Source organism: Rattus norvegicus, chromosome 2 (assembly GCF_021556685.1).
Source record: "Rattus norvegicus strain SHRSP/BbbUtx chromosome 2, alternate assembly SHRSP_T2T, whole genome shotgun sequence".
Lineage (NCBI taxonomy): Eukaryota > Metazoa > Chordata > Mammalia > Rodentia > Muridae > Rattus > Rattus norvegicus.
This window is the reverse complement of record NC_141535.1, coordinates 245,896,136-245,924,038: the sequence shown is the minus strand read 5'-3', so window position 1 is coordinate 245,924,038 and position 27,903 is coordinate 245,896,136. Positions and strand designations below refer to the sequence as shown.

At 45.9% G+C, this 27,903-nt stretch overlaps 1 protein-coding gene and 1 pseudogene across 3 annotated transcripts; one reads left to right on the top strand and one right to left on the bottom strand.

The window, feature by feature from the left end:
- Positions 1-139: 139 nt before the first annotated feature.
- Positions 140-27,848, bottom strand: Cryz (crystallin zeta). Of its 3 annotated transcripts, XM_087628122.1 has the most exons (10): positions 27,725-27,848; positions 26,258-26,472; positions 20,973-21,089; positions 16,943-17,095; positions 12,003-12,166; positions 9,655-9,706; positions 5,256-5,405; positions 1,690-1,791; positions 1,502-1,597; positions 140-1,174 (listed from the first exon to the last, which is right to left on the bottom strand). In XM_087628122.1, exons 3-10 carry the CDS (start codon positions 21,081-21,083, stop codon positions 1,013-1,015), a joined length of 990 nt encoding a protein of 329 aa, XP_087484248.1. In that variant the 5' UTR covers positions 21,084-21,089; positions 26,258-26,472; positions 27,725-27,848; the 3' UTR covers positions 140-1,012.
- Positions 17,169-19,867, top strand: LOC108350160 (40S ribosomal protein S7 pseudogene; annotated as a pseudogene).
- Positions 27,849-27,903: the final 55 nt, after the last annotated feature.

Genomic DNA, 27,903 nt, shown 5'->3' with positions numbered 1-27,903 from the left:
GCTGGTGTGAGATTTCTAAGAGGTTGTCCTTCTATTTAGGCTAAAAGAATTCCAGCACAGAGCAGGTGTAAGAAGCAGCCACGGGGTCAGGAGCTACGCAGGAATGAGGCCTGTCCTACATACACGAGACAGACATGGCTTCAGCATTCCACAGAATTTACTCCAGGCTAAGATACTATGCAAACCAAAGCAGACAGTTTTTAAAGTGCTAAATTTGTGAACTTACAATTTTAAGTAAAACTATGAGACGTGTCATATATACCAATAACTGTAAACGACCATGAAGCATTTAATGGGTGATGGTACTGAATGCCGCTGACTCAGGATCAGGTTGCTGACCTCCCAAAGCAGGGGTGGTTGGTGACCAGCATGCAGTGAGTATTCTGATATTCTCGGAAATGTGAGGAAAACTGACTGGTAGGTTTTCCCGTAGGTGTTGCTCATTTTTGCCCTTCCCCAGGGCTTACAGACTGAGATGACATTAGTTTTAAAAGCATGTTTTTCAGTCCAGAAATCCTTCAGGGCCCACGGCAGCCATGGCTGAGGGGTCAGGTGACTACCTAAAGGGGAGCAGGCTTGGAAGCCAGGGGCGATCAGTAGAGGACTATTTTGAACTTGTACATTTTATTCAAAGGTATGAATGAAGCTAATCAGACAAGAAGGTGTGAGATGAATCTGTGTGTGATAGTGCATGACTAAAATCCCAGCACTTCCAAGCTGAGGCAGAAAGACCACCATGAGTTCAAGGCCAGCATGAACTATGGAGAATGATTCTGTCTCAAAAATAAAACAAAAATATCCAACCAAAGAATGAAAACGAAGAAAAAGGAACAAGAGTTTTGTGATGCATGCCAGTACCACACTGGACACATCACTCCACTGGGTCTCCTCCCTAAAGCTGTGTTTTTAATACATGAACCTCAATCAAATGAACACTGATTAAAGATGGTGCAGCAGCGACTTGGAGAAGGAGGAGTCCCACTGACACAGGCATCCCCAGGAACAGCTGGTCTCATAAGAGGAGAATCATTTTCCCCATCTTCCCACTGCTGTGAATGATGTCTTCATGGGCCTGGGCCGCCTTCTCCAGTGGATACTCAGAACCTATCACAGGTTTCACCCAACCTTTTTCTATTCCTGCTTGGAGGATGCCTGCGAATTGCTGGAATTCCTCCTAGAGGAGAGGGATTGGAAAAACAAAAGTGTGTGACTGTAGTTGTTTCGTGGCAGGACCAGAAAGGTCCTCCTGCAAATATGAAGATTTGACAGTTTCCTCAGACCACGCTTTAACTCTCTGTCATTCACATATGCCTGGGACAGTGTTAGTATACGAAATACCATCTTGAAATAGCTGCGACTAGTGCTCCCTCTCCGTACCGCTGCTCTCTCGAACCATGCAGGGACTAACTGGTGTCCACCTCTCCAGTCAGATGACCAAGTTTAACATGGACTTCAACTGTCAATCTGCTGACCTGCACAATCAGAACCACCCCTTCCTTACCTTGGTGGATGAAAAGAGAGAGACTCCGATTATACTCGTCTCTTTGGCCATGGTGTCCCTTGGGTTTATCTCAATGGAACCTCTACAGCCAACGACCTATCGTGGAAACAACAGGCACACAGTGGAAGGTGGCTGTGGAACGGGGTCGACCGCTGGTGGGATTCAAGGTGCAGGGGAGTCATACTTACAATGACCCGCCCTCCGCAGGACAGGAGCTTCAGGTCATTGCTGAGGTTCTTGTTCGCCAGCATCTCAATAATCACATCAACGCCCTTGTCACCAGCAGACGTCTGCGTGATAAGAACAAGATGAAGGTGAGAGGCAGTGAAACCGCTCCTCTAAACTAACACCAAAACCAACAGCGCAGCGTTAAAATAATCTCATTACAAAGCAGCCAGCCACACTCTCTGCGGTGCACACTTAGAAACACTGGATGAGCTAGCATAAATGGGTCAAATCTGTATGGATTAGTGTGAGTGTGTGCATGTGTGCGTGCGTGTGTGTGTGTGTGTGTGTGTGTGTGTGTGCGTGCGTGGGTGGTACCTGTGTGTGGGTTGGGGGCTGTAGGTGTGTACTTGTGGGTGGGTGTGGTGTGTATTTCTGCCTGTGTACATATTGTGTTATAGGTGGTTTATCATTTGCTTGATATACTAATTCTTTCTGTCTGCACTGTTGGGTGTTGGTTCTCTACGTTTTAAACTGGTTCTTGAAGATCCAGCAATGTTATGATTATTTTATATTAGATTTTTATTACAGTATAAGTAATGAGTATTCAAACCAGGCATTGTAATAGATGTAGAATGGGTGTATGTAGGATGATGTCATTATACAGCAAGGTGGGTCCAGGATAAGGCAAAGCCTATCATTGAATGAGAAGGAAGGGTAGGCAGGAAAAATCTAGGGAGGGAGGAGGAGGAGCGAAGGAGGAAGATGGAGACAGAGGAGGAGGATTCCAATCCAGCCCCTGCTGGACTTCTAGAACCTTGATTTTGCTGGGCTGCTGGAACCAGAGAGTTCAAGGCTAGCAGAGAGCTGCCGGGAGATACTAATCTAAAATAAATTAGCGCTAGTTCAAATGGCTCGACGGAGCCAGAACTAGTGAAAGAGCTCGACCACGTATGTGAGGGAACCAGTTCCGCCCCTTTTTTATTTTTACCACAAACAGTTGTAGGGCACTTAAAAATAGGAATCAGGACGGAAATCCTATAAGCACAGCTTTGATGTAATGGTCCGTACTGTGTCAGCAGAAGTGAGTTACAGCGAGAGTCACAGAAGGAAAGAGTTAAATGTCATTGCCTACACTGGTCAAAGAAAGTTCCTCAGAGGAAATGACCTGAAGGATAAAAAGGAGTCCCTTTGACAAGAGAAGGAAGGTGAAGGAAAAGGGCATACAAGAGCCTTTGGGGAAAACTTCCTCACTCCTCAGCACTGTGGGGAGGAACCGTGACAGACCGCAAACCATACTGAACAGCATGTTGGGTAAAGAACTCAGCGTCTGGGTTCTGGTTTGGTTCTATTTTTCATTAATTCAGTGTTTTAGGCACTAGAAGCTCAATAACAGACAGGGAAGTTAAAATTCCTCTTTGAACAGAGTTCCACTCCAGTTATTTCTTGATACAAGTATTTAAAGGGACAGACATCTCTGGGAACAGAGAAGACAGAGCGACTCTGTGCTCAGTAACACTCTCAGGACAGGGGAATCAGAGGCTTAAGTAACAGATGACAGCAACAACTTGAAAGACGCTTGTCTGGAGCGAGACTGGCGGAGTAAAGGGGTGACTTGGAGGGCAGCAGGGAGAGGCTGATTTAAATGGGCACAAAATAGGTTTATGCAGAGATGGCTCAGGGTATAGTCCCTGTCCACACACAGGCTTCTGCAGATCCAGCACCACAGAAGAAGCTGGAATCCCAGAGCTGGCTGGGAGCAGAGATGTGTAAATCCTAGTCTTGAGGGCCAGGCAGTCTACAGGGAATGGTGAACTCCAGGCTCACGGAGAGGCCTTGTCACACAATATCAGGTGGAAGGTATACCAAAGGACGACACCAGGGTGAACCCCTGTCCTCCACACATCCATGCACAGATGCACACGCACATACACATACATACATGCACACGTGCACCACACACACACACACACACACATCCATGCACAGGTGCACACGTACATACACATACATGCATGCACACATGCACCACACACACACACACATCCATGCACAGGTGCACACGCACATACACATACATGCACACGTGCACCACACACACACACACATCCATGCACAGGTGCACACACACATACACATACATGCATGCACACGTGCACCACACACACACACACACTTACACAAAATTTGAAAACAGATATAGACAATGATAAAAGGGCTCCTGCCAGGGCAACAGGTAAGTGCCAGGGACTGCTAGGCCAGTGACACAGAGATGGAACTCAGGTCACAGAGTCAACAGAGGGCATACAGACACAGAGACACAGACACACAGACACACAGACACAGAACGTGTAATCACGTGAAGGAGGAGGAGGTTAGCAGTGAAGTCAGTGTGCAGGAAGACAGCCAGTTTCAAGGAGATCCAATCAAGATGCTCCTGAGGATGAGGACAGACAGGGAGCAGCCTGGACGTAAGGACTCTCACTCACCAGAGACGCAGGCTCTGTGAATGTCAGAGTACACACAGGCGGAACTGCACTGGGAGAGAGGGGGCAGGAGAGCAGTGAGTGCCCAGGGTTCCTAGATTTAGGCAGTAAAGGAAGGGAAGAGGAGAGAGGGGGAAGAGGCCTGGAGAAGGTGTTGAGAACAAGACAAAAAAGAAGGTAGCAGGGAAGTGAAGGAGTCACCCTCGTGGCCCAAGATCTGATGCTGGAGAAATGAGCAGCAGCTTTACCCAGTAACCAGTCTTCTCCCAGCTCAGACCTACCCTGGAGCAGCATCAGGAGTGAGCACCAGGGGCCAGCCGGCACAGATCAGAGCCCTGACTGGTGACTTGGGCCAAATGGTATGGTGGAAATAAATCCATCCATACATTCTTCCTCCTTGGATAATGGCCTCTATAAAGCACTCCATGCCTGGTAAATTCTCATTGTCCTACACCTCAAGGAAGTGCCTTTGGGGATGAGTGAGGGAGTGAGTGTTGATTTAATTATCAGGAAAATATAAATAGAGACTTCAGGATTGAGGTGCGCATTGCATACAAGTTAGTAGCTGAGCACTTGCCAGGCAGACAGACGGACAGACAGACAGACATGTAGGATCCTGTGTGAACGGTATGATATGCGACAATAACTGAGTGTTCTCACAGGCGTAGGTGGGATAGTGATAACCCTCCCCAAGGACCCCATTGGCAAGCAGCATCTTTCCCGGATAGGTGCATCTGGTTTGTAATTCTGGGAACCTTGACTGCAATGAGATTTTTACACCGTTAATGGCTGCGCTGTGAACACCTTGTAGCTGCAAGCTACTTACAATGAGATCTTTCAATTGAATTTCGAAAGGCTCCATCTTATTTAATACACAACGCATTACAAGCATGTCAACAGTTTGCAGAATTAGATGCCTGTCCCTTTAAATCAGTTAAAGCATGTATGGGGACGAGAGCACATGCAGACATGAAAACAGAAACAATGTTATTTATTAGGCAAAATCACGTTAACTCATAAGACGGCAGCTGTTGAAATGTCTTATTTTTAAAGCCAAGTGAACCTCCCAGAAGCGCTGTTTGACCTTCTGCAGAAAACTTTACCTTGATTTTATCAATATAGTTGGCTTCTTTGTGATTAAACACTTCGTGGGCTCCGTTTTGCAGAACAAGCTTTTTTCCTTCCTCAGAACCAGCTGTGCCCAAAACCTTTAAGCCATGAGCTCTGGCAATCTGGCATGTAGCTAATCCAACCTGAAAAACAAAACATTCTCCATGTTCCCTCGAAGCCTCCAGTGCCTAGGGGGAACTGCAGATCTCATTTCTGTGGTGGTTCTCCACTTGTGTGGGTCACGGTCCCTTGATGGTCACCTAAGACCATCAGAAAACACACATATTTATATTACAATTCACAACATCAGTAAAATGACAATTATAAGGTAACAATGAAAATAATTTTGTGGTTGGAGGTCATTGCAACATGAGGAACTGTATTAAAGCGTCAGTACTAGGAAGGGTGAGAACTGCTGCCCAACTGCTGACCCCTCCTGAAGACGCAGTCTCCCTATGCTGTGCTCAGGGCTTCCCAGTGCTTGCTGAGGTCTCCAGCACTGTCTGTGTTATGCTGATGGGGACCTGTAAGCTCCGAAATACAGGGGCCTTGAGCAAGTCGGCAGAGCAGTGCCAAACCAGACTGTAGAGGTAACCACTGGGCAGCAGAACACTTGTTAATACGTGCTTTGTGCAGGAGGTGCAGTCTTTAAAGACTGCCTTGATACTCCTTCCTGGCTTTACTTAACCAATTAAATAACACATTCTTTATAACAAGCATAAGGCCTCTACCATGTAAGTTAGAAATGTGCCCATGGACTTAATGCTAAAAAAAAAAAAATGCATTCTAAAGAGAAAAGAGGTAATAAATGTCAATTAACAAGTGAGTGAAATTAACAGAAAGTACTGGGAAAATAATTAAACTGCAGTGGGTTAAAGAGGTTGGGAGGGGCTGGCTAGGCTACCGGGTTGAAATGAGGAGAAGGGGGTGCAGGTGGTAAAGGGCAGGGATGGCTAAATGGGTAGGGTGGGAACATGTTCTGGGTGTTCAAAAGGCAGAAAGAGGCATGGCATGGCTCAGAGACCCAGCTCATGACTCGATGGAGATGGACGGCCAAGGTCCACAGCAAGGTAAAGGCTCTGGCCCACATAGAGAGCCATGGCGGTCTGGAGAGCCTTAGCATCCAGGGAGCACCAGCAGCTTTGACCTCCGGAGTCTGGCCTGCATACAGACAAAGACCCCGCTAAGTGTGGACAAAGTGGTGATTTGTATTAAGGTTTTCATATTGTAGCCTGTTTTATTCAGAGTCAAACTTAGGAAGGCACTTACTGCTTGAAAAGAAAAGAAATACAGAGTCAGCTATTTCTTCTTTTGAGAAACTCATTTTGTAGCCCAGGCTGGCCTGAACTCATGGTAATCCTCTGCCTCAGGCCCTGCATGTGCTAGGATTCTGACTGTGAGCCGCTGTGCTTGGCTGTTATTTCCTCTTACAGGCCAGGACTTCTTCAACACTTTCTACTCAGGACTGCACTTGACTGGATTTCATATGATGTTAGGTATTAAAGGCCAATGAAACATACACATGAACCAGTAGTCTCAGAGTCTGACCCGTTATTGTGACCTTAAGAGCATCAAGGGTAATGACATTTCACATAAATAGGTAATATTTATTAAATTATATGAATATTGAAGTGGCAGACATGTTTAGGCCGACTTCAGAAATGGTTAAAAATTCTATTCTACTCCTTAGCCAAAACTTAGTGCATTATTTTTCAATGAAACTCGAGGCAGCAATTCACTAGCAGTTTTTAAAATCAAGGTTTCTTTGTGTGTGTGCGTGTGTATGTGCTGGCGTATGTGCCCGGTCCACGTGTTGAGGCCAGAGGCCATCTCTGAGTGTGTTCCCCTCCCCAATCAGACTGTCATGTTAAAGCCGAACGCTCTAACCCAATGCAGTTCAGACAGAGCATTAACCGACACACACTGACGGGATCAGCAGGCTGGGCTGCCTTCCACCAAGCCAAAAGTCAGCAACCATCTGGTGGAGGCAGGGGACCAAGTCATGCAAATTGTCCTCTGATCATCACAGGCTTGCACAGACACACAAAGTAAATGGAAAACCTCAATTTACAAAGTGAAGAAGCCCTGGTTGGGAAGGTCAATGGAACTGAGTGAGACAGCAAAAACAATTACAATGGAAAATAGGGGACTCACTGGAGCGTGGGCAGCCCTGCTCTCCTGGGTGAAGCAGCCCTAAGGACTGCAGGTCCAAGCAGTGATGGGGCTCTGGCAGGCTTTCTGTAACCTAACCAAGGCAGGTATGCAGGTATCAATGAAGGACACAGCCGTCTATTAGGAGAAACGCTGTCCTATGGGGTCACTGCGATAGACTCCAATGACTTAACCATTCTATTAAGACGATGAATCTAATGAAATCACATTTTAAGGCACAGACTTAATGCAAGCGTATCACCTAATGGCTCCTTAGAGCAGTCTCTCAGTTCTCTAAGGGACTCTGGCTACTATTTTCTTGCCAACAATTAGACTCACGGTATTTTTTCAAGAGATTACATGGCATTTTCTGCCTATTATTTTTCTCCAATTTATTTCATGAACACTAAAGTGAAACTCTCCCACCAATGTACTGGGACAATGGCTGCATTCGCAAATCCATGTCACTTTAAACCCACAACATAATCCAGCCGGAGTGTGGATTAAATGAATACAGAAGGTACAAACAGAAGCCAGGCAAAAGCCGGTGCTGTCTCCCTCTGATAGGGCAGGAGGATCAGGGGTGCTTCACATGCCGGCCCCAGCCTGTCCCAGCCAGCCAGGATTTAGCAGACTCGGCCAGCTCCGAAAAACAACAGTTTGGATTTCACCTTTTCAAAAGGGAACCAATCCCTCTGAAGTAGCAGGGCTTTTTCAGGGTGTAAAGGGATTTCCTCTAAACCTTCTCTCCACTGTACGAACATCTCTCTTCTCTACAGAGCATAGAGCTCTCAGACAACCTTAGCAATTTAAATAAACACATGTGTGTTTCAGACCTTCGGTTATTAGGTTAAATTTAACTCATCCAAAACCAGCCTTTGGAGATGGTTAACAATGAGTTTAGCTGTTGTTTCAAGCCCTACAGAGACAACTTTGGACTTTTTTGGTTTAAAAGAGTCTGATGCGTGAAATCCCTACAGATTGATCTCTGAGTCATCGAGGAAGCCAGATATGAAATAAGGAAGTCCATGTCTAAAGAGACAGAGTAGTCTGACTTCCTGAGTTACCTGGCCACTTTCAGAGGCAGAGCCATACTGTCAGGATGACACTGTCATCACGTGGGGCATGCTGGGTAATGAGTTACTCCTTTCCATGCCCCCCACCCCCCGAGAACACCCAGTACTGAGGCTTGACCTGCAGGTGAGCCATCACTCCGCAAGCCCTTGGTTTTAAAAATGGGAAATCTTGTCACCAACATTTCCAAGTCTCTCCGGGCTGGCTTAGTAAATTCCGAATGCACCACTCTGACTTCTCCTCCACATTCCTTGGAGATGGATCAGCAGTGAGGTACCTACTTGAGGGTTCTGACAATGCTCTGCTTGGGGATTCCTTAGAGGGTGTAGGTGCTGAGTTCTCAGTCCTTTCCCCACTAAACATTAACACTTTCAGCCTTGGGGTATGGTGTTGAGGACACAGCTATATACTGTGCACTTTTTGGTTGCCATCAAAGTGTGACCTGTTGGTGGCGCACCAGGGAGCCTGGCAGACAGGAGCGGAGCTGACCGCTCACGGGCTGAGAGGTTTGCTTTGCTATCTAAGGGAATATAGAACAACTACGGTTAATGTTTAAAACAGCTTAAAATGCCACATAATTCTAAGAACCATGCCTCGTGAAAGCAGAGGCAAGCCAGTCTTGGTGCACTCCCAGCACAGGTGGAAAATCCACCACATTGATATTTTATGAGACGATCTGCTGAGTTGATTAAGCATGAAAGGCTACAGCATCAGGCATGGACTCGCCTCAGCAGCCTACGTCTGAAGAAGCTTCGTGGCACTAAGGGGGTCGGGGTGCGGCTCTTCAGAATGACTTCATCCTGTACGATGTCAGATGGCCAGCATGGTCAGGTGACCAGCTCCCAAGGCCTTGCTCCAGGGAGGCCACTGTCAGTTGATGGCTGCTGGGGAGGAAGAGCACCCTGGGCTCCTGCAGACGGATTCTCATCTGGGTGCCACTGACTTTGTACACAGTGGGTTATTTTAAAAGAGGAGGAGGAGAAGGGCATGAGGTTGGGAGGGCTACACTGGGAGATAAGATCGAACACACCGAGTCCATGGAAGAACTCCTCAGAGATTAAGTTTTTAAAATTGGAAACTTCAAAGATACAGAGATTCCAAGAACTACCATGTAAGACCCGTGACTCCATACTCACTTGAGTACAACTTGAAATTATAGATACTCACTCCTCCGCTGGCCCCGTGAACAAGAACGCTTTCCCCAGCTCGAGCACGGGCACTGCAGGAAAAGAGCAGAGGCGTCATCATGCTCTCCGTCAAAGAACCAAGAGCTGCCGTCCCATCATCTGTGAGGAATGTCTACCCTTGCTTCAGTTAACCCCCAAACACATGCTGCATCCTAACACAAGCCAAATATCCTCTCACCCCAAGACTCAAATGATGGTCCCCAAAGCTGCAATGACACAAACCGTCCATGCAGTACCCACTCAGGATATGCCACTGGGTGTGTCACCTGCCTGGGGCCATGTTGGGTGCGGGGATCACACTATGATGCATAGGCTGCAGTCCTTGTGTGTTGGTGGAACCAGAACTGGAGTCCCTCTTGGCCATTTGTCCCCAGAGTGTCCCCAGGCAGGTTTGCTGCAAATCAGTCATTATCCTGTGGTCCAGGGTTGCCCAGGCAACAGGGTTGCCCAGGTAACAGTGGGTGGGGTCCTTCTGACCAGTTCTAATAGTGTGGTCTTTGCCTTTCCATGCCTCTAAACATCAACTCTGTGCAGTCTGAGTCACCAAGGCCCCCGGGCCACGCCCTAAAATGCCCAGGCTTCTCACTGTGCTGCACTACGGCATTCATAGACCCTGCATGCTAGGAACAGACAGCAGGTCACTCTGGGGAGCATTTTACTATGATCCAGCTCGTCCCAGGGATATGGTGGATGGCTCATTGGGGGGTGGGGAGGGGACCCAGTTCACTCTGGAAGGGAATATGCTAGCCCCAAGTCCCGAGTCCCTGCTCATGGCTTCCCAGTGGCTTCTTTAACATCCTGTCTCCTGCCTACAAATGTTTCCAGAATTACATCTTTACTGTTCTAGGTCTCGTGGCTGGGCTTCTTTTGTAAACTCTGAAGCCCATCACCGCCTGGGACTGGAGTCCTTTCCTTCCCTTTACTCGTGTTTGGATATTCACTGTCTCCGTTTATCATTTAAATGCTGTGTGGGGTCTACTCTATCCCTCTATTCGTCCAATGCATCCCCTTCTCAGTTCTAAACACAGCCATGTCTGGATGATCCTTCAAATAAAAGAAAGTGAATAAAAACCTCCTCTAGTATTGGGGGTTCTGAAGGAGAACGGGCCACAGCTGCTCATGGATTTGAATTTGTGGTCTCTACTTGGGGGGACTGTTTAGGATTAGGAGGTGTGGCTCTGGTAGAGAAGTGTCACTGAGTGGATGTGACAGTTTAAAAAAAATCCATCTCTCTGTCTCTCTATCTCTGTCTGTCTCTGTCTCTCCCTCCCCCTCTGTCGCTCTCTGTCTCTGTCTCTCTCTCTCTCTGACTCTCTCTCTCTCTCTCTCTCTCTCTCTCTCCCTGACTCTGTCTCCTTCCCCTCCACCCTCACTCCACCCCGCACCCCATGGCTGTGGTTCAGATGTAAGCTCTCAAATACTGCTCCAGCTGCTCCAGCACCAGGCCTATGGCCTGCTGCCATGCTTGCACCATAATGGCCACAGCTCGCTCTCTGAGGCCGATATATACAATATACCCTCTTTCTTTTCTATGTCACTTGGTCATGGGGTCCTATCACAGTAATAGAAAAGTAAGACTTTGGTGGTTTGAATAAGAATGGCCCCCTAGCCAGGTGGTAGTGCACAATCTTAAATCCCAGAACTCAGGAGGCAGAGGCAGGTGGGGCTCTGAGTTTGAGGCCAGTCTGGCCTACAGAATGAGTTCCAGGATAGACAAGGCTGTACAGAGAAACCTCTCTCAAAAAAACAAAAACAACAAAAGAATGTTCCCCAGTCCCCATGCTATGCTTGAAGGCTTAATCCTTAGGGAGAGGCACTGTTTGACAGGATTATACGGATTAGGAGGTGTGGCCTCAGCGGAGGAGGAAATGTTATAGGGTTGGACATGGAGATTTGAAGAGCCCAAGCCAGGCCCAGGCTCATTCTCCCTGCTGTGCATCAGGATGTCACTCTTAGCCGCTTCTTCAGTGTCACCTCTGCCTCGTTCTCTGCTATGCTGATAATACCAAGCCTCCTAAACTGTAAGCCAGCCCCAATTAAATGCTTTCTCTGTTAAGAGTTGCCATGGTCATGGCTTCTCTTGACAACAATAAAACTGTGACTAAGACAAAGATACGTATTTTCCTCAGAATCTTCTATCTCCTTCCTGACTCTCATTTTTTTGAGAAAATGATCTTCATTCAAGGGACTAATTTCCTCTTTCTTCTCAAATGATCAAACTTCTGTCCCCTCTGTGACTGGCATGACCCGAAATGCTTGTTCACTAACGGCTAGCAGTAAGCAGCCACAGTCCAGGCGGAGAGGCTGTGATCTCAGAGTGCACCTCACCTGTGGAACAGAGCTCGGCAGGCCGTGAAGTACGGAATCCCCAGGGCAGCCCCCTGCCTGAAGTCCAGTGTCTCGGGCAGGGGGTAGGTGGTGTTATCTGCCGAAAGAGCGAATTCTGCGTAGCCACCAGAGACTGTGCTAAAGCAGAAGACCCGGTCGCCCTTCTGGAAAAGAGAGCAACAAACACATGCAGCAGAGATCCAACTGTCATTCCAAGATGGCTGCGGCCTGTTACAGTGCCAGCTTACAGTGAGGAGGAATCCTTCCAAGATGGCTGAGACCTGTTACAGTGCCAGCTTACAGTGAGGAGGAATCCTTCCAAGATGGCTGAGACCTGTTACAGTGCCAGCTTACAGTGAGGAGGAATCCTTCCAAGATGGCTGGGACCTGTTACAGTGCCAGCTTACAGTGAGGAGGAATCCTTCCAAGATGGCTGCGGCCTGTTACAGTGCCAGCTTACAGTGAGGAGAAATCCTTCCAAGATGGCTGCGGCCTGTTACAGTGCCAGCTTACAGTGAGGAGGAATCCTTCCAAGATGGCTGGGACCTGTTACAGTGCCAGCTTACAGTGAGGAGGAATCCTTCCAAGATGGCTGCGGCCTGTTACAGTGCCAGCTTACAGTGAGGAGGAATCCTTCCAAGATGGCTGAGACCTGTTACAGTGTCACCTTACAGTGAGACACAGTCATTCCAGGATGGCTGGGCCCTGTTACAGTGTCACCTTACAGTGAGACACAGTCATTCCACGATGGCTGCGGCCTGTTACAGTGTCACCTTACAGTGAGACACAGTCATTCCAGGATGGCTGGGCCCTGTTACAGTGTCACCTTACAGTGAGACACAGTCATTTCAGGATGGCTGGGACCTGTTACAGTGTCAGCTTACAGTGAGGAGGAATCCTTCCAAGATGGCTGAGACTTTTACAGTGCCTGCTTACAGTGAGGTACAGTGAGGAGGAATCCTTCCATGATGGCTGCAGCCTTGGCAGTGCCAGCTCAGTGAGACACAACCATCTCCATGTGGATGCCTCCAGCTCAGTGTCTCATAAGCACAGCTGAAACTCTCGACACAGGTTTTACCAAGAGGGAACCTTAGACGAGACACTGAAGGAGACGAGGGGACCAGAAGGTACCCCTCAAATGCATGAGGACACTGGAGTCTACGGCAGGTCAGCCGAGCACTACTGAGCTAGAGCTGCTTTCTTCTGTAACATCGCAGTGACCTGGGGAAGGTGTGTACTCATCTCCGCCACAGAGGCGGGTACCATACTTTCCTCCAGTTAGGCAACGCATTGAAATAGAAAGAGCCAAGCAGAGCCCATCACCTCTCACAGCCAGGCACACAGCATCCTGCTAATGGCCACCTGCTGGCCCTGGCCATGGACATGCTGGCCATCCGAACACCTGGCCAACATCTTTAGACGAAGATGTATAAGAAAGTAGACTTACCACGGAATAGACAAAACACAGAGCAACGATGCCCTCAGTAGACTCAACCTGGCACCTGGCGCTATGCTAAAAAATTACAAAAATCACCAGCACCATGCTGTAGGATGGGTATGGCAAATTCTTTGGAGAAAACCAAGAGCCAAAAGTAAACATGACCGGTAGACAGTGTAGCCTGCGAACGGCCAAGGAAGACTAACTTAAGATGAATCCCACTTTTACGCTTGAAAATCTGCCTGATTGATTGCAGTGTAATCCAGACATTAAGAACTCACCAGAAGGAAAACATAATTTTGGAGTTCTGTGGGGATATCACCAATAGCAACACACTGCCCCAGGTCTCAAGCACACGCACTTCTAGGAGGGAGAAAGGAAGACATTTGACTGCAAAGCAAGTGAACACGGTGAGCAAAGCAAGGTGAGAAGTAGAAAGGAAGTGACTCCAGGCTGAGGAAATTAAAGAAGCATTCGAGGCAGGGCTTGAAGGTCAGGACAAGATCCGAAGAACAGAACTGGTGTTAGGAAACAGTGAAGGAAATCCAGAGGCAGAGGAAGCTGCCAAGAGCAAACGCTGAGCCAAGGCCAACCATCTCCTCCTCACGTCAGCCATAGCTCTCGTCTCAAAAGGAGTAGGGTTTATCCTGGAACCACGGCCTGGGTGCAGGGATTTAAGTCAGCTCAAGTGCTGTGCTCCCAAGCGTAAACAGTTTCATGAGGAAAAAGAACAAAGGAAGGAATAAATCAAGGCCCTTCTCAAATGCATTGCTGGGAGCATCGTGATAGGCGGTTATAGCAAAGCAGAGAATTCGCTGCTATAGGCTTCAAATGCTAATGATAAGATGATAGCATTAGGGTTAGTGGAACCTTGCGGTCTCTGTGTGCAGTCCCAAAGGATTTACCTAAGAGTCACAAAGAGGGATTTAGGTCAAACAGAGAGGTGAGCACCTGAGCAATGGACACTTAGCAGGACCTGAAGACAAAGTAATTTAGCTCAGGAGCTGCAAACGTTAACGTGCGGTAGGGGGTTATTTTCTGGAAACTTCAGTGTATACGGCAATAGTAGGTAGGTATCTTACATGCAGCACACAGTAGTTGGAAGGAAGTAGCAGAAACAGCACAGACACAGACACACAGCCCTGGGAGAGCAGAGAGTGTTCAGATGACAGCAGTTCAGTACTGAAGACAACAGCAGCAGAGGAGTAGGAGACAAGAGTGAAAGGAGCGGCAAGGGTCCCACCTCACAGCCGTGGGCACCTCATCAATGCCAAAGCCACACGCAATAGATATGGGACTGAAAAGAAGCTTTCCAGAGTTGGCACCCCGGAGCAGGAGAGAAGGTAGTATATGTCGACAGACTCCAGGTCATGGGGTTACTTCAATAGGTGAGACGACCTGAACTAAGCCACAGGCAGTGGCCACAAGAAGACAATAGGGAGAGTGATGTCAGATGGACTGAGATGAGCCTCAGACAGCAGGTGTCACTCAGGCGGTCGGACCTCAGTGGGCACAGGTGATCTCAGGTTTTGATAGACTGAGGAAGGGCCTCTTGGGGTGTGAATGTAAGTTTTATTCACCTGAGGTAATTTCTGGCTGCTAACCTAGGCCTACTCCTGGAAGCTTCTACCCTCAGTAAAATCTATCTAGGGCTAGAATGTTTCCAGTCTGTGAGACTTATTGCTCAATAAGCTCACCCTTTCTAGTTCGTTCTGATTCTGGCTGGCTGGTCAACTCAGCTAGCAAACGCCTCTCCTTGCTGACTGATTTAAACATGCTTCCTTCAGCTCCTGACTGAATTGCTCTGCTTGGCCTCATACTAACTTTGGCAATACACTCTAATCTTCTGGCTTCTTCTCATGCTCTGACTTCTTCTGTCTTCACCTGGGTCTAGCTTGGTTTTTGTCTCTGAAATCTGTCTCTATACAACTCTCTAGATAGACAGACAGATAGATAGACAGACAGACAGACAGATAGATAGATCGATCTGCGTGTGTGTGTGTGTGTGTGTGTGTGTGTGTGTGTGTGTGTGTGTGTGTGTGCATGCACGCATGCTACTCTCTCTTACGTTACCTTCCTCTCCTCTCGGTTCTCATTAGAGTTGGGCATATCCTATTCTGTTAAATCTTTCTGATTCATTACTTTGCCACTCAGTTAGACAACACTTTCAAACATGGGTGCTTCCTTCTGCAAACTACCTTCATTGTTTGGGATTAAAGGTGTGTACTTAGGTATCTGTATCCCAGCCAGGGAGATTAGAGGAGTGTGCTAAGGGCATGTCTGTGTTCCAGCCAGACTGACCATGTTGCTGGATTAAAATCCTTCTATACTGAGGACTGACCAGCGGGACACAGCCCTTCCCCAAGAGAAGAGTCTGTAGTGCCAGACTGACCTTGCACCTGCCCTGTCTAGGAAGGGGACAGCTAGACGCACAGGACAACTAAGCCCTGGAGAAGCCACTGCTGTGACATACGAACTGGACTTTGATGTGAGCACGTTGCACACAGTACCGGGTCTTAGTTGAATACTCTAAGCCTGAGACATTGGGTATGAAAAGGAAAGAGAGGTTGCTGTGGCTGTGGGTTACTGTGAAATGCAGTAGGACAAGTACAGAAAGCAGAGGTCTGGATGGGACTGAGGTCTTGAGGCAACAGGATTGGGACAGCATCCCAAGAACAAGGATGAAAACAAAGGATGTCCAGAGGAAGGACGGCAGGACAGGATGCCTGGAGGAAGGACAGCAGGACAGGATGCCCAGAGGAAGGACGGCAGGACAGATGGCGCAGCAGAAACCAAAGAGAACGTTGGATTATGGTTTTGTTCTAGTTAAGTGACTGAGAGTGCCAAATGTCACCATGAAGTTAAGAAAGATAATAACACAGAAGAGTCTGTTCACTCTGGAGTCTAGAGACCATCGGTGGCCTTAGCACAAAACGACTTAAAGATGCCGTGGGGTAGAAGCCGCAGCGTTAAGCCTGAGAAGCAAAGGCTGTAGGATCCGCCCACTGCGCAGGGCACATTAAGTTTCCCTAAGTCAGCCCGGGTAGGTAAATACGGTGCCAAGGTTGAACAGGCTGAGAAATTAAGAGGAAAGAGGGTTATAAATACGCTACAAAGGCATTTCCATGCCAGCCATGGCTTCTGGCAGAACTATAAGGAGCCAGATCATGGCCCTGATCTGGGCTCCAAAATTGCACAGTGACTTGGCCTATGTGCGTGTTTTATCGTCCTCCAATACACTTAACCTTTCCTGTATTTTGTGAAAGGGAATTAAAACCTTCTGTCTGTACAGGACAAAAGCCGTCCATCTGTCATCGCACTATTCATTTCATTCACTCACATGTCCCTATTAGACCAGATGGACCACAGTTTTCTTTCAGACTTCGAGTCCCCCAAGTAGCAGAAAATGTGCAGTGAGTACCCCTGAGAGCCTTTAAAGCTATAATCAAGTTTCAGAAGGATGCTACTCAGTCAAAATGGAAATTCCTAAAGAATGGAATACCTTGAAAGCAGACACACCATCTCCAACAGATTCTATGATCCCAGCCACATCGCTGCCTGGAGTGTAGGGTAAGGCAGGCTTCCGACTGTAGGTCCCGGAGCGAATGTATGTCTCTACGGGGTTGACGCCGCAGGCATGGACTTTGATTAGGACCTGTAATGACAACACCCGTCAGTTTGTCCAGGTAACTGAGGCATTACCTTACAGTGGTGCTGTGTGGAAAACGATGGAGCCGGAGAAACCAAGACAGTAAAGAAAGTCCAAGCCAGCCCCTGCCCTGTATTCTAAGTCTGCAGCAGGAAGTGAGGTAGACTAGCTCGCACGCTACATTCAAAACTTCGGGAAAACTATACATATAAAGAGGTGTGTTCATCAGCCACTTCCTCTTCTTCTGAGGTAAGTGGGAGGACCTTTATTCCCTGGTAGCTTTTACATCGACTTGGCTTGCACTGCAGCCACCCGAAAGCAAAGAACTTAGAAGTTGCTTCAGGCTGCAGGAAAGTCTGTATGGGGGGGTTCTTAAATAGTGATGCACGGTGGCCCAGCGGCCCAGTCCATTGTGGGTGGTGCCACCCCTGGGCAGGTGGTCCTTGGTTCTATAAAAAAGCAGGTTGAACAAGCCAGAAAGAGCAAGCCAGTGGGCAGCACTCCTCCATGGCTTCTGCATCAGCTCTTGACCGAGGTTTCTGAACTATGAGTCCCTGTTCTGACTGTTTTAGAGGATGAACTGTGAGTGAAACAAACATTTTCCTCCCGCCAGAGACCAACCAGTTCTGGAGCTCCGGTTCTCTCTTGAAGGTAGCAGAGGGGAAAGAGCATAAGCAGGGACAAGGCTAAGTCTTGGGAGGGATTGAGATTGCTTTCTAGTGTAGCCTTTACCCAGCTTGACTTTAGGTTGCTCTGAGGCCAGAAGCTGCAGGCTCTGGGTCTATTGACACCTATTGCTTAACAGCAGGGCCTGAAATAAATCGTTCCTTTGTTCTTTTCTCCACAGGTCCTCTGAGAGTTTATTTAACCCCTTGTCAGCTGGAGAAAGTTGCTCTTGGAGGAAGTAAAAAGGGAGAAACTTTTAAAAATGATTCTAATCCTGATTTCTAAGGGAAAGTAAAATGAGGAAAATCCGGTCAGACTTTATGCTCTGTTACTGTCTGAGTTTCTCTGCTGCCGCCGCCTTCCCCTTGATCTTGCTCTCTCCTGCGCTTAAGGTCCTAGTCTTTTGTACCTTTTCTAGGAAAACAGAGCACATGGTTTTCCCAAACATTCCCCACCCCTACCCTTTTATAAAAGTTCAAACATGAATTCAAATCATAAATTGAATATGAAGTTTACAAGAGAGTTTACATGTGTTTCCATTAAGACTAGTTATCCAGCTAGACATCCATTACTGTCCCCAGTTCCACAGGCTCATTGAGACTCTAAAACTATAATTTTTGTGTCTAAGTTAGCGTTGAGGTTTTGTATAGATAAATGCAGTCAATATTTTTATCTTTTGTTCTTGTTCTTACAATAAATCATTAGTTCCCTTTTATGTTAGTTCCCTATTAGTTCCTATTATTTCAAAACCTCTTGGAATGTGCTCTAAGTTGTAAATGCCTGCTTTCTATCTCAGAAGCAATTAGCTTGAAGACTGGCAGAGTCCTCATGGCAGTTTGAATATTAGAGAGGATCCAATAGCAGCCCTATTATAAATGGTTTATTAATTACTAGTATAATTTTAGGAATTCTTATAGACTCATAGGAATTAAGAAACCATCTCTTTGTCTGTATAGCATGACGATGATCTGCAAAAATCTGCCCAAAGGAGTGGGCTAATGCCCGGGGATTATATATTAATTTAACTAATAATAACAGGAACAGCATATCAATAACAGGATCAAATCCTGAAAAATGTTGCCCCTTTGGCCTTGCCTGGAAGGGCTCATCCATTTTGGAATTCATTCTGGTAGTTCCTCAGAAAGTTTGAAAGAGTTCTCCCTGAAGATCCAGCTATACCACTCCTGGGGATAAACCCAAATATGTTCCTTTTTTTTTTTTTCTTTTTGAAGTTTTTAAGGTTTTTAAGTTTTACATAGACTTTGGATTTTTTTAAAGAGACTGGGGCTGGAGAGATGGCTCAGTGGTTAGAGCACTGACTGCTCTTCCAGAGGTCCTGAGTTCAATTCCCAGCAACCACACGGTGGCTCACAACCACCTGTAATGGTACCCGATGCCCTCTTCCGGTGTGTCTGAAGACAGCTACAGTGTACTCACATGAATAAAATAAAATAAAATAAAATAAATCTTTTAAAAAAAGAAAAAGAAAAAAGCTAAGCCAGCACCCTGTAAGGACAAAGCCTGTTCAGCTTAAGCACCAAGGTTGTGAAACCCGATGGCGCGAAGTCGGACAAGTTGGAGTCTGGCTTCTCTCAGGCGCTGCTGGAGCTGGAGATGAACTCGGATCTCAAGGCGCAGCTGCGGGAACTCAGCCACTGTGGCAGAGGGAATGGAAGCCGGTGGTGGTCGGAAAGCTTCCGTCAGTTCCTCAGCTGAAATCTTTCCGGAAAACCCAAGTCCGGCTGGTTCATGAACTGGAGAAAGAGTTCAGTGGGAAGCATGTAGCCTTCACTGCTCAGAGGAGGATTCTGCCCGAGCCAACCCGGAAAAGCCGAACGAAAAGTAAGCAAAAGCGCCCTAGAAGCCGCACCCTGACAGCAGCGCACGACGCCATCCTTGATGACTTGGTCTTCCCGAGTGAAATTATGAGTAAGAGGTTCCCTGTGAAACTGGATGGCAGCTGACTTGTAAAAATTCATTTAGACACAGCACAGCAGAACGACGTGGAGCACAAGGTCAAAACTTTTTCTGGGGTTTTTCTGGTCTTTTTCTTTTTCAAGAAACTCACGGGCAAGGATGTTTAACTTTGATTTCCCAGAGTTTCAGTTGTAAAGAAAGTGACTGAAAAAAGTATTATTCATAGTAAAAAAAAAATAAGAGACTGAATTTTAAAGCATTTGAATTTTTAAAGACTGTAGGACTTTTTAAGTTTGCGAAATATTTTATGATGTGATGTTGACAGCAATTTGTGATCTTGGGGATGAACAAGAAAGGCTGTGGCTTAACAATGAGGTGTCTGTGTGTCAAGTTGAGTTATGCTGGCTAATCCTTGATCAACTTGACGCAAGCTATAGTCATCTGAGAGGAGGGGACCTCAATTGAGAAAATGTACAAAGAAGATAGGACTCAGAGGCAGGCCTTAGTTAGTGATTGAAGTGTGAGGACCCAGCCCACTGTGGGTCACCCTAGACTGGTGGTTGGTCCTGGGTGCTATAAGAAAGCAGGCTGGGCAAGCAGTGAGGAGCAAGCCAGTGAGCAGCACCCCTCCCCCACCTCTGCCTCAGCTCCTGTCTTCTGGTTCCTGTTCCATTTGAGTTCCTGCTCAATGGGGAGCTGGTCGGGGCTATTTTTAGGTAAAAGAAATATGTACATAGATGGAATGGGGGTCTCTTGGGGAAACTGGATAACTTAAGATTGTTAAAATCTACTGGGAGGGTGATAAGAAATGAACCTGGAAAGATGAGATATGAAGGAAATGAAGAAAAAATTCTTATGAGGCTTGAGAAGGATATTAGACTGGGGGTATGGAGTGTGCCTTAGTAAGTGTATACAACTTGAGTCAAAAGACATTGATTAAAATCACTAGAGGCAATTAAATTCCACAGCTGAATTCCCTTCAGTGTAATCTGGCAAGGCAATAGTGCAGAGGGGAAATCACTTTCCTACCCTGTGAAAAGTAAAAACCAGGAGGTTCCTGAGAGGGGAACTTACTCAGAACTCCCATGACGCCACTGAGACACTCTTATTATGCTACAGAGCTGATTATCCACACCAGGAACTTGGTAGCTAGAAGTTGTTCCTTTTCAAGTGTCTCCTTCACTAAGTATCATGTGTGTTACTTTGTCAGGGTTCACAGACAGGTAAACACTGCCCTGTCTCAGTGTCTGTAGCTCACTGTGCACCTGCTCTGGTCAGCCATTGCAATAATTGTATCCACCTGATGGCTCTGTGGAGCAGGAACTACCACATCAGACTGGAGCTTCAGCACTTCCGGTCCACCAAATTCAAACACTCGAATAGCCCTCATCAACTTCTGTCCAGTTGCCATGGTGATCTAGAGGCCAAGACAAATGAATATATTATTGTATTGTATCTAGGCTATCACTGGTTTTTTTTTTTCTCTCTCTCTCCCACAAGAGGAAACAGATCAAATAATTTTTCAAACAACAGTTTAAGCCGGGAGCTTCCCACTGATCTCATTTGATTCGTGAGGACCTTTCATCTTAAAAAACCCTTCAGCTACAAAGCAAAATACTCCATACAACTTCCTGTGGGATTCACTGCCTTCAACAGGGGAGTCAAACATGCAAATAAAAACATCTGGACCAACACAGGACACCACATCGGATGTTTCCTTTGCTATAAGCTTGGGTTGCGGTGCCTTAGAAATTTTATGAACTAACATTAGATTTGGGGATCTTTAGTCAGCTTATGAAGTGTTGCAAACATAACAGAGAAACAAGGAATAAACACATTTATGCCTAGCTTTAACAAGTTAATCTTTTAATAACCAAAAGCATTATGGATATAATTGAAGCCCATTGCACTCATCCTCCAAACTACCTCTGGGCATCACTTACAAGAATCGATTAGTATCATAAATTCAATGCTAGTAATTGGCCAGCGTGTTTATATGCATTTAGGAGCAATGTGTGCAATTATTTTGTATATGTACTAACTTTATTTAGGTTAAATTGTACTGAATTGTGGTATTTCCCTTTTCCTCTTAGTACTAAGCTTTTAGAATTTATTGGGTTATGGAGACAGACCTCCTGCAGGTTTTAATACATTTGTTTATATGTGTGTGCATGCGTGTGTGAACAACCAGGAGTTAGGTGGGTCCCAGGGACCAAACTGAGGTGGCCAGGTTTGGTGGCAAGTGCCGTTACCTGTCGAACCATCCCACAGTCCCTCCGTAGTTCGTTGTAACAAAAGCAGAAAGAAAAATGGAAGTTAAAAAATAATGGACTCATTTACACGTAACAACGGCCCAGCTAACTTTCCTGAAATCCTTTTATTATTAAAAGGAAGGTAAAAGTTAGTTAAAAGCAAACTCTAAGGAAGGCAAAGCTTGCTGGCCAGTGGAATTATTAACTGGAGACAACACAGTGACAGTGTGATGAACCGGTGTTAGCTGTATGTCCATAGCTGTAACCACAGCTATCGTAATTTCTTTAATTAAATCAAATCAAATGGTTAGGTTCTGCTGCTACCTAGGAGGGTTCTGAGACACAAAACTCAAAACCTGAGAAGGACAGTTTTTATCCAGACAAGACAACCAGTCAGGCATTACACTAATGTCCCCATGTCCTTATACGGTCTCAGCAACAAACCAAAGTACAACTCCCCAGAGGCTGTCCGGCTTACAGCGCATGGGTGAGGGGTTACTTGTTTCCCCGTGGCTGGATACATGGAAACCCTCTCCTCTTCTAAATACCCCAGCACCTTCTGGAACAAAGAGGCCAAGTGCAAGGAGGGCAGAGCTGCCCACAGTTGACCTAAGGTACAGGAGGGGAGTGGCTGCAATATCAAGTGAAGGTGCAAGTGAGGGACGTCAGCAGTCAAAAACCGTCATCTCCAGGGTCTGAGGGTCTATTGTGAGTCATCACGGCTTTCTGCAGGTTACAGCTGTGATGCTCAGAGAACAGCACCAGAAATAATAAATCACTGTACTAAACCCAGAAACTGTAAAAGCTGCTATGAACTGTACACATACATGTACACACACACACACACACACACACACACACACACAACACAACGAGATATTTAACTCTTCATTTCTTTTTTTCTTTGTTTTCTTGCATTGCTATGCTGTATCGAGCATATAGATCCCCTAGCATGCTAAGCATCTACAACAGGTCTCTACATCCTGACTTGGGCTCTTTTAAGACAGGGTCTGGCTATGCGGATCAAGTTGGCCTTGAACACACTGTGAAGCGAATTCTGACCTCCAACTCACAGTCATGCAGCCTCTGCACCTTTGATGCTGTGATCACAGGCATGCACTACCTCACTCTGGTTTTTTCCACTTTCTGTTTCTGTTTACTGCCTCCTTATCTATTTACCGTACATATCTGTCTGTCCAGCAGACATTGTCATTAGCCTCAAAAGATTATTGAAATCATAAAATCAATGCTGTTCTAAAGCAGGGCCTGTACCTTGTTGCTAACTCATTTATTTTTCTTATGTTCTGAAGGGGGTGCAGAAGAAGAGAAGGGAGAGAGGGGAAGAAGGGTGAGACTTCTCTTCACTCTGTTCTGGGTCTAGGAGATCAGCTCTCCCGCCCCCTAATCCCCAACACACACACACACACACACACACACACACACACACACACACACACACACACAGAGGCTTTATCATGATACTGCAAAGAAGGGTCCTGACCATGGCAGTCACCCTTGGCTTCTCTTCATCTAATTCCCCACGGAGCCTTTGCATTCTGACTGCTCCAGCCTGCACTCATTACCTCTGTACTCAATCGCAGTATCATTACCTGCTTCATAACACTGGCGCTGTATCAAAGGGAGTCTGCGGGGGGCCAGCCCCAGCCTTTGGGGGTTTGGAGCTGAGGGAGAACACACGGAGTTGGACTGGACAAAAGTCAAAAGCCTGATGATCTCTGGCCTTGTGACTCTACCTGTACTGAGGGCTAAAAGCTGAGAGCTTCTGGAAACTTCACACTTTCTTGCTTATTCTGTGGCTGAAAACCACTGGCCTCTGCCAGGAACCATCTAGGAGAAGCTAAAAACTAGCAGGTGATCTTCCTGAGATGGTGCCACCATAGACTGTAAAGCCATGATGGATTCACTCCTTTAGGCAAGGCCGAGACTACATTTGAGGAAAGATTCCTGCTATCAATATGCTTGCCTGTTATTATTAAATATATATAACAATCACTAGGTATTAGCTTATCTTTTGAGCCGACTTCTGCAGATCAGCGAAGATGTAGTGTCTTGTAGTGATGCTATATAGACAAGCAGATGATTCCTTAATTCTTAATGATGATCCTATAAGAATTCCTAAAATTATATTAGTAATTATTAAGACCTTTCATAATAGGACTGCTATTAAGTCCTTTCTGATATCAAAACTGCAATGAGGACTCTGCCAGTCTTCAAGCTAATTGCTTCTGAGATAGAAAGCAGGCATTTACAACGTAGAGCACATTCCAAGAGACTGTGAAACAATCAAAGGGTCATAAAAAGGGAACCAATGATTTATTATAGGTGGACAGAAGATAACATATTGACTGGGTTTATCTATACAAAACCTCAGTGATAACTTAGTTATGGTCTTTAACTCCCCGTGAACCTGTAGAGCTAGGACAGCTAATGTTTAGCCAGATAATTACTCTTAATGGCTATGTATGTAAACATTCTCTGTTGTAAACTTCTTGTTCAATTTATGATTTGAATCTATGTTTGAACTTCTAGTGAACTTTTATTATTTATTTTTTTTAAAGAGACGCTTGGAATGACCGTGTGATCAATTCTCCTAGAAAATGCACAAAAGACTAGGAAAGATTACATTGTAGCGAGAGCAAGGCCATTGTTACATCAGAGCAGGAGGAGAGAGCAAAATTAGGAAATCTTTTTTCAGAGAAAACTTCTTTGGAAAAGGTTTTAGAGAGCAAGAGAAGAACCTAGAAATACAGGCTAAAATCACTTGTCAAAGCGTCCCCTTTTCTTCCTGAGACTTCAACTAGCAGAGTTAGAGCAGCAGTTCCTCCAGAGAGAGGACAAAGGCTGCTTCACTTAATCCCCTGCTGTGCTAAAGGCCAAAGACTTGAAGTTTTCTGGCCTAAGAAGAACTCAGACTGGCAGGTCAGCTACCATAGGAAAGTGACTTAGACTTGGGATAGGTAAACATTTTATTATAATAAAGACTATCCTAAATAACTTGCAAGACCAAGTCTTGCCCCCACGGACACTCTTCCCTCTCAGCTACCTTCAAGAGAGAAACCAGAAAGGAGCTTGTCTCCAACGGGCTTCTTTTCTCTTTAACTCTGCACTGGTGAAACTTAATCCTTCGTGCTTAAATAAGTGCTCAGAAACTTATCTGTTTGTTGTTGTTCTGGGCTTAAACAAACGCTAAGAAAACAACTCTTCTTAATATTCTTTAATAAGCTCCCTAACTCTCTAACTCAGTTTCTGGTGGATTAATGCATACTGTCCAGTAATTAAGTTCAGATTTAAGTAAAAGGATTTATTGTTAGAGCTCCTTCTGCTGAAGAGTCAGCCAGGAGTCCCTTGTTGGCCAGGCAAGAGTCTTGAAGCTTGTTAACTCTTTTTGAACCAGAGAGAAGAAAAGGAAAGGAGTCCCTCACACAGACAGCACACACACCCAGCACACACACCAGGAAACATGTATGCTGAGCCACCTGTCAGCCTATTTATACTTTCAGACAAAAAGTTCTCTAAGAGAGAATTACCTCATAGACAAAATGCCACATAAAAGGGGAACTATGGAAAGGTATCAGTAACAATTTCAAACAGTATCTCAAACTGTAAGCTCTTAAATTCAAAGCATCAGTTTTCCCATGCCCTTGCCTTATCATAGCGCACACCTGTGGCTTCATTCTTGGACCTGAGTGTTTTTCCTTGAGCACAAATTTGTCCCAAGCCTATTTCTTTTTAGTGTAATTATGAACGCACATTGCATTACTTATTATGAGGCTTTTACTATTTGAGGAGTGGGCCCATTCTATTCTTGATTCTAACTTTATTACATCTTCCTAGCAAAACAACTAAAACCATCTTAAAACTTTCTTCCTAAAATGATTTGAATCAAATCAGGAATTCTATGAAATCATCAATTCATTTCAACGACATTAACTCATGAAAGTTCGTCTTTATGTTGATCAGTAAAAAATCTGCTCGATAGGGTGGGCTGATGCCCAGCAGTCGTTAGATTAGGACAGGAAAGGCACATCAGCTGCAGAAGCAACCCTGAGGTGAAGTCTCTTGGGATCTTGCCTCTCAGAGCTCACCCATCGCAAGCCTCCAGGAAGGACACCTGCTAGTCTCTCTCGGCCTTTCCTAGAGGGCTCCTGACAGGAATCCCAAGAATAAAATAACATGATATACTAATAGCAACTATGAAAACCCTTAAGCCTTCATAATATCCTGCTTCTCCTTAAAAGTCTAGTTTTTAAAATCTCCATTCATTTAATTATCTTCACAATAGGCAAAAGTGAAAAGTTGCTGAAACGGTTACCTTATGCAGAGCTAAAAAGCCAAGTTTCCTTTTATGAATCGGAAGACATTAGAAGAGGTTCAGAAACCCTGGCAGAGGTCACAGAGGTCACAGCAGGGTTAGAACCCAAGTTCAGTGCCTTAAATGTAGGCTGATTTTGTTTTCCTCAGCTTATAATCTTACAACTTCATTTTTGGAAATGTTGGCATCGATTGTCCATCTCTCTGAAATGAGTTCTGGAATGTATGAGAAACTGGGTATGAAATGTCACCAAGCCACAGGCTGGGGTACATATTTTCTAATTAAGACATCTACTTGGGTATTCTTCAAATGCCTATAAATTGGGAAATAGAATCACAAGATATACGGCTCTACAGGAAAAGCTAATCTACCCTAATGGTACAGGGGAATATAATCTATCTTGATGGTTCAGGGAAAACTAATCTACCCTGATGGTTCAGGGAAAGCTAATCTACCCTGATGGTTTAGGGAAAACTAATCTACCTTGATGGTTCAGGGAAAGCTAATCTACCCTGATGGTATAAGTTGTCTAGCATAGGCTACTTGTGGGGATTGACTACAACAGAGTAAACTTTATCATTACACATGGTCTCACACTGGACAAGGAGGAGCTTCCTGCCACTTTGGAGCATCTCTTTCTGTATTTCAGGCTAACCCAGAACTCAGTTCATAGACCAGGTTGGCCTAAAGCTTGCGGCTTACTATTAACTTGGAAACACAAATAAACGATGAAAATTAAATTGTTCATACAGGTCTTCTGGCTATAGGATGATGTCACGGTCAGTCTTGCTTTCACAGAGATCACCCCGTACCCCTGCAGCTTTTCATGGTTACAGCAGGCCCCGCTCCACGGAGAATGCGAGTGAAGAGTGAACTTCATGGTTAGAGCAGGCCCCGCTCCAGGGAGAATGGAGCGTAGAGTGAACGCTGCTGCTTGCTGCGTTCCTTAGGGCAGGAGCCAGCAGCGAGTTCAAAGCGGACAAGAAGTCCACACAGTGGCCTTTGCACTTTCAATCATTAACAGGTCTTTTCTGGTCACCGGACTGCAGCAGGAACTGTAGGCTTTGTAAATGAGCAAGATGTAGTTAACAAAGTATTAGGTTTTTCTAACTCTCTGTCCCTCTTTTTTCTTTTGAAGACTACTTTTGTAGGTGGGTGACACTAAGTCTAAAAAAAATAAATAAATAACAATGCCCTCTGCAGACACACTGGAGGCCAGAGCATGGAGTTCCTCTACCTGCACCTGGGTTGTTGTGAACCCAGAGTTGGGGCACGAGTGACTTAGGGAGGCAGGAATCCCCAGGCATCAGCAGGCAGTAATCCCAGTCTGAACGACCAGGTCGCCTGCCCTACACATCTCGGGCAGATCTCCTGGAGTCTAGTACTTGAAAGAAAAGAACAGAAAAGAAAAGAAAAGCCTCCCCGCAATCAAGACTAAAAGCTTGTTTGTGGTCTCGGGCGACTTACCCTCCTCTACAGTAGGAATCAAACCTCCTAAACTCCAGAAGTTCCTTAGGAAAAGAGATGGGCGGGCGGGCTTTTCCTAACTTTGAAAGGCTCCACCTCACCGGCTCCACCTCTACGGTCCTGCGACGCAGACCTCGCTCCTGGTTGCGCAAATGGGGAAGTTTGGTCCTCTACGGCCA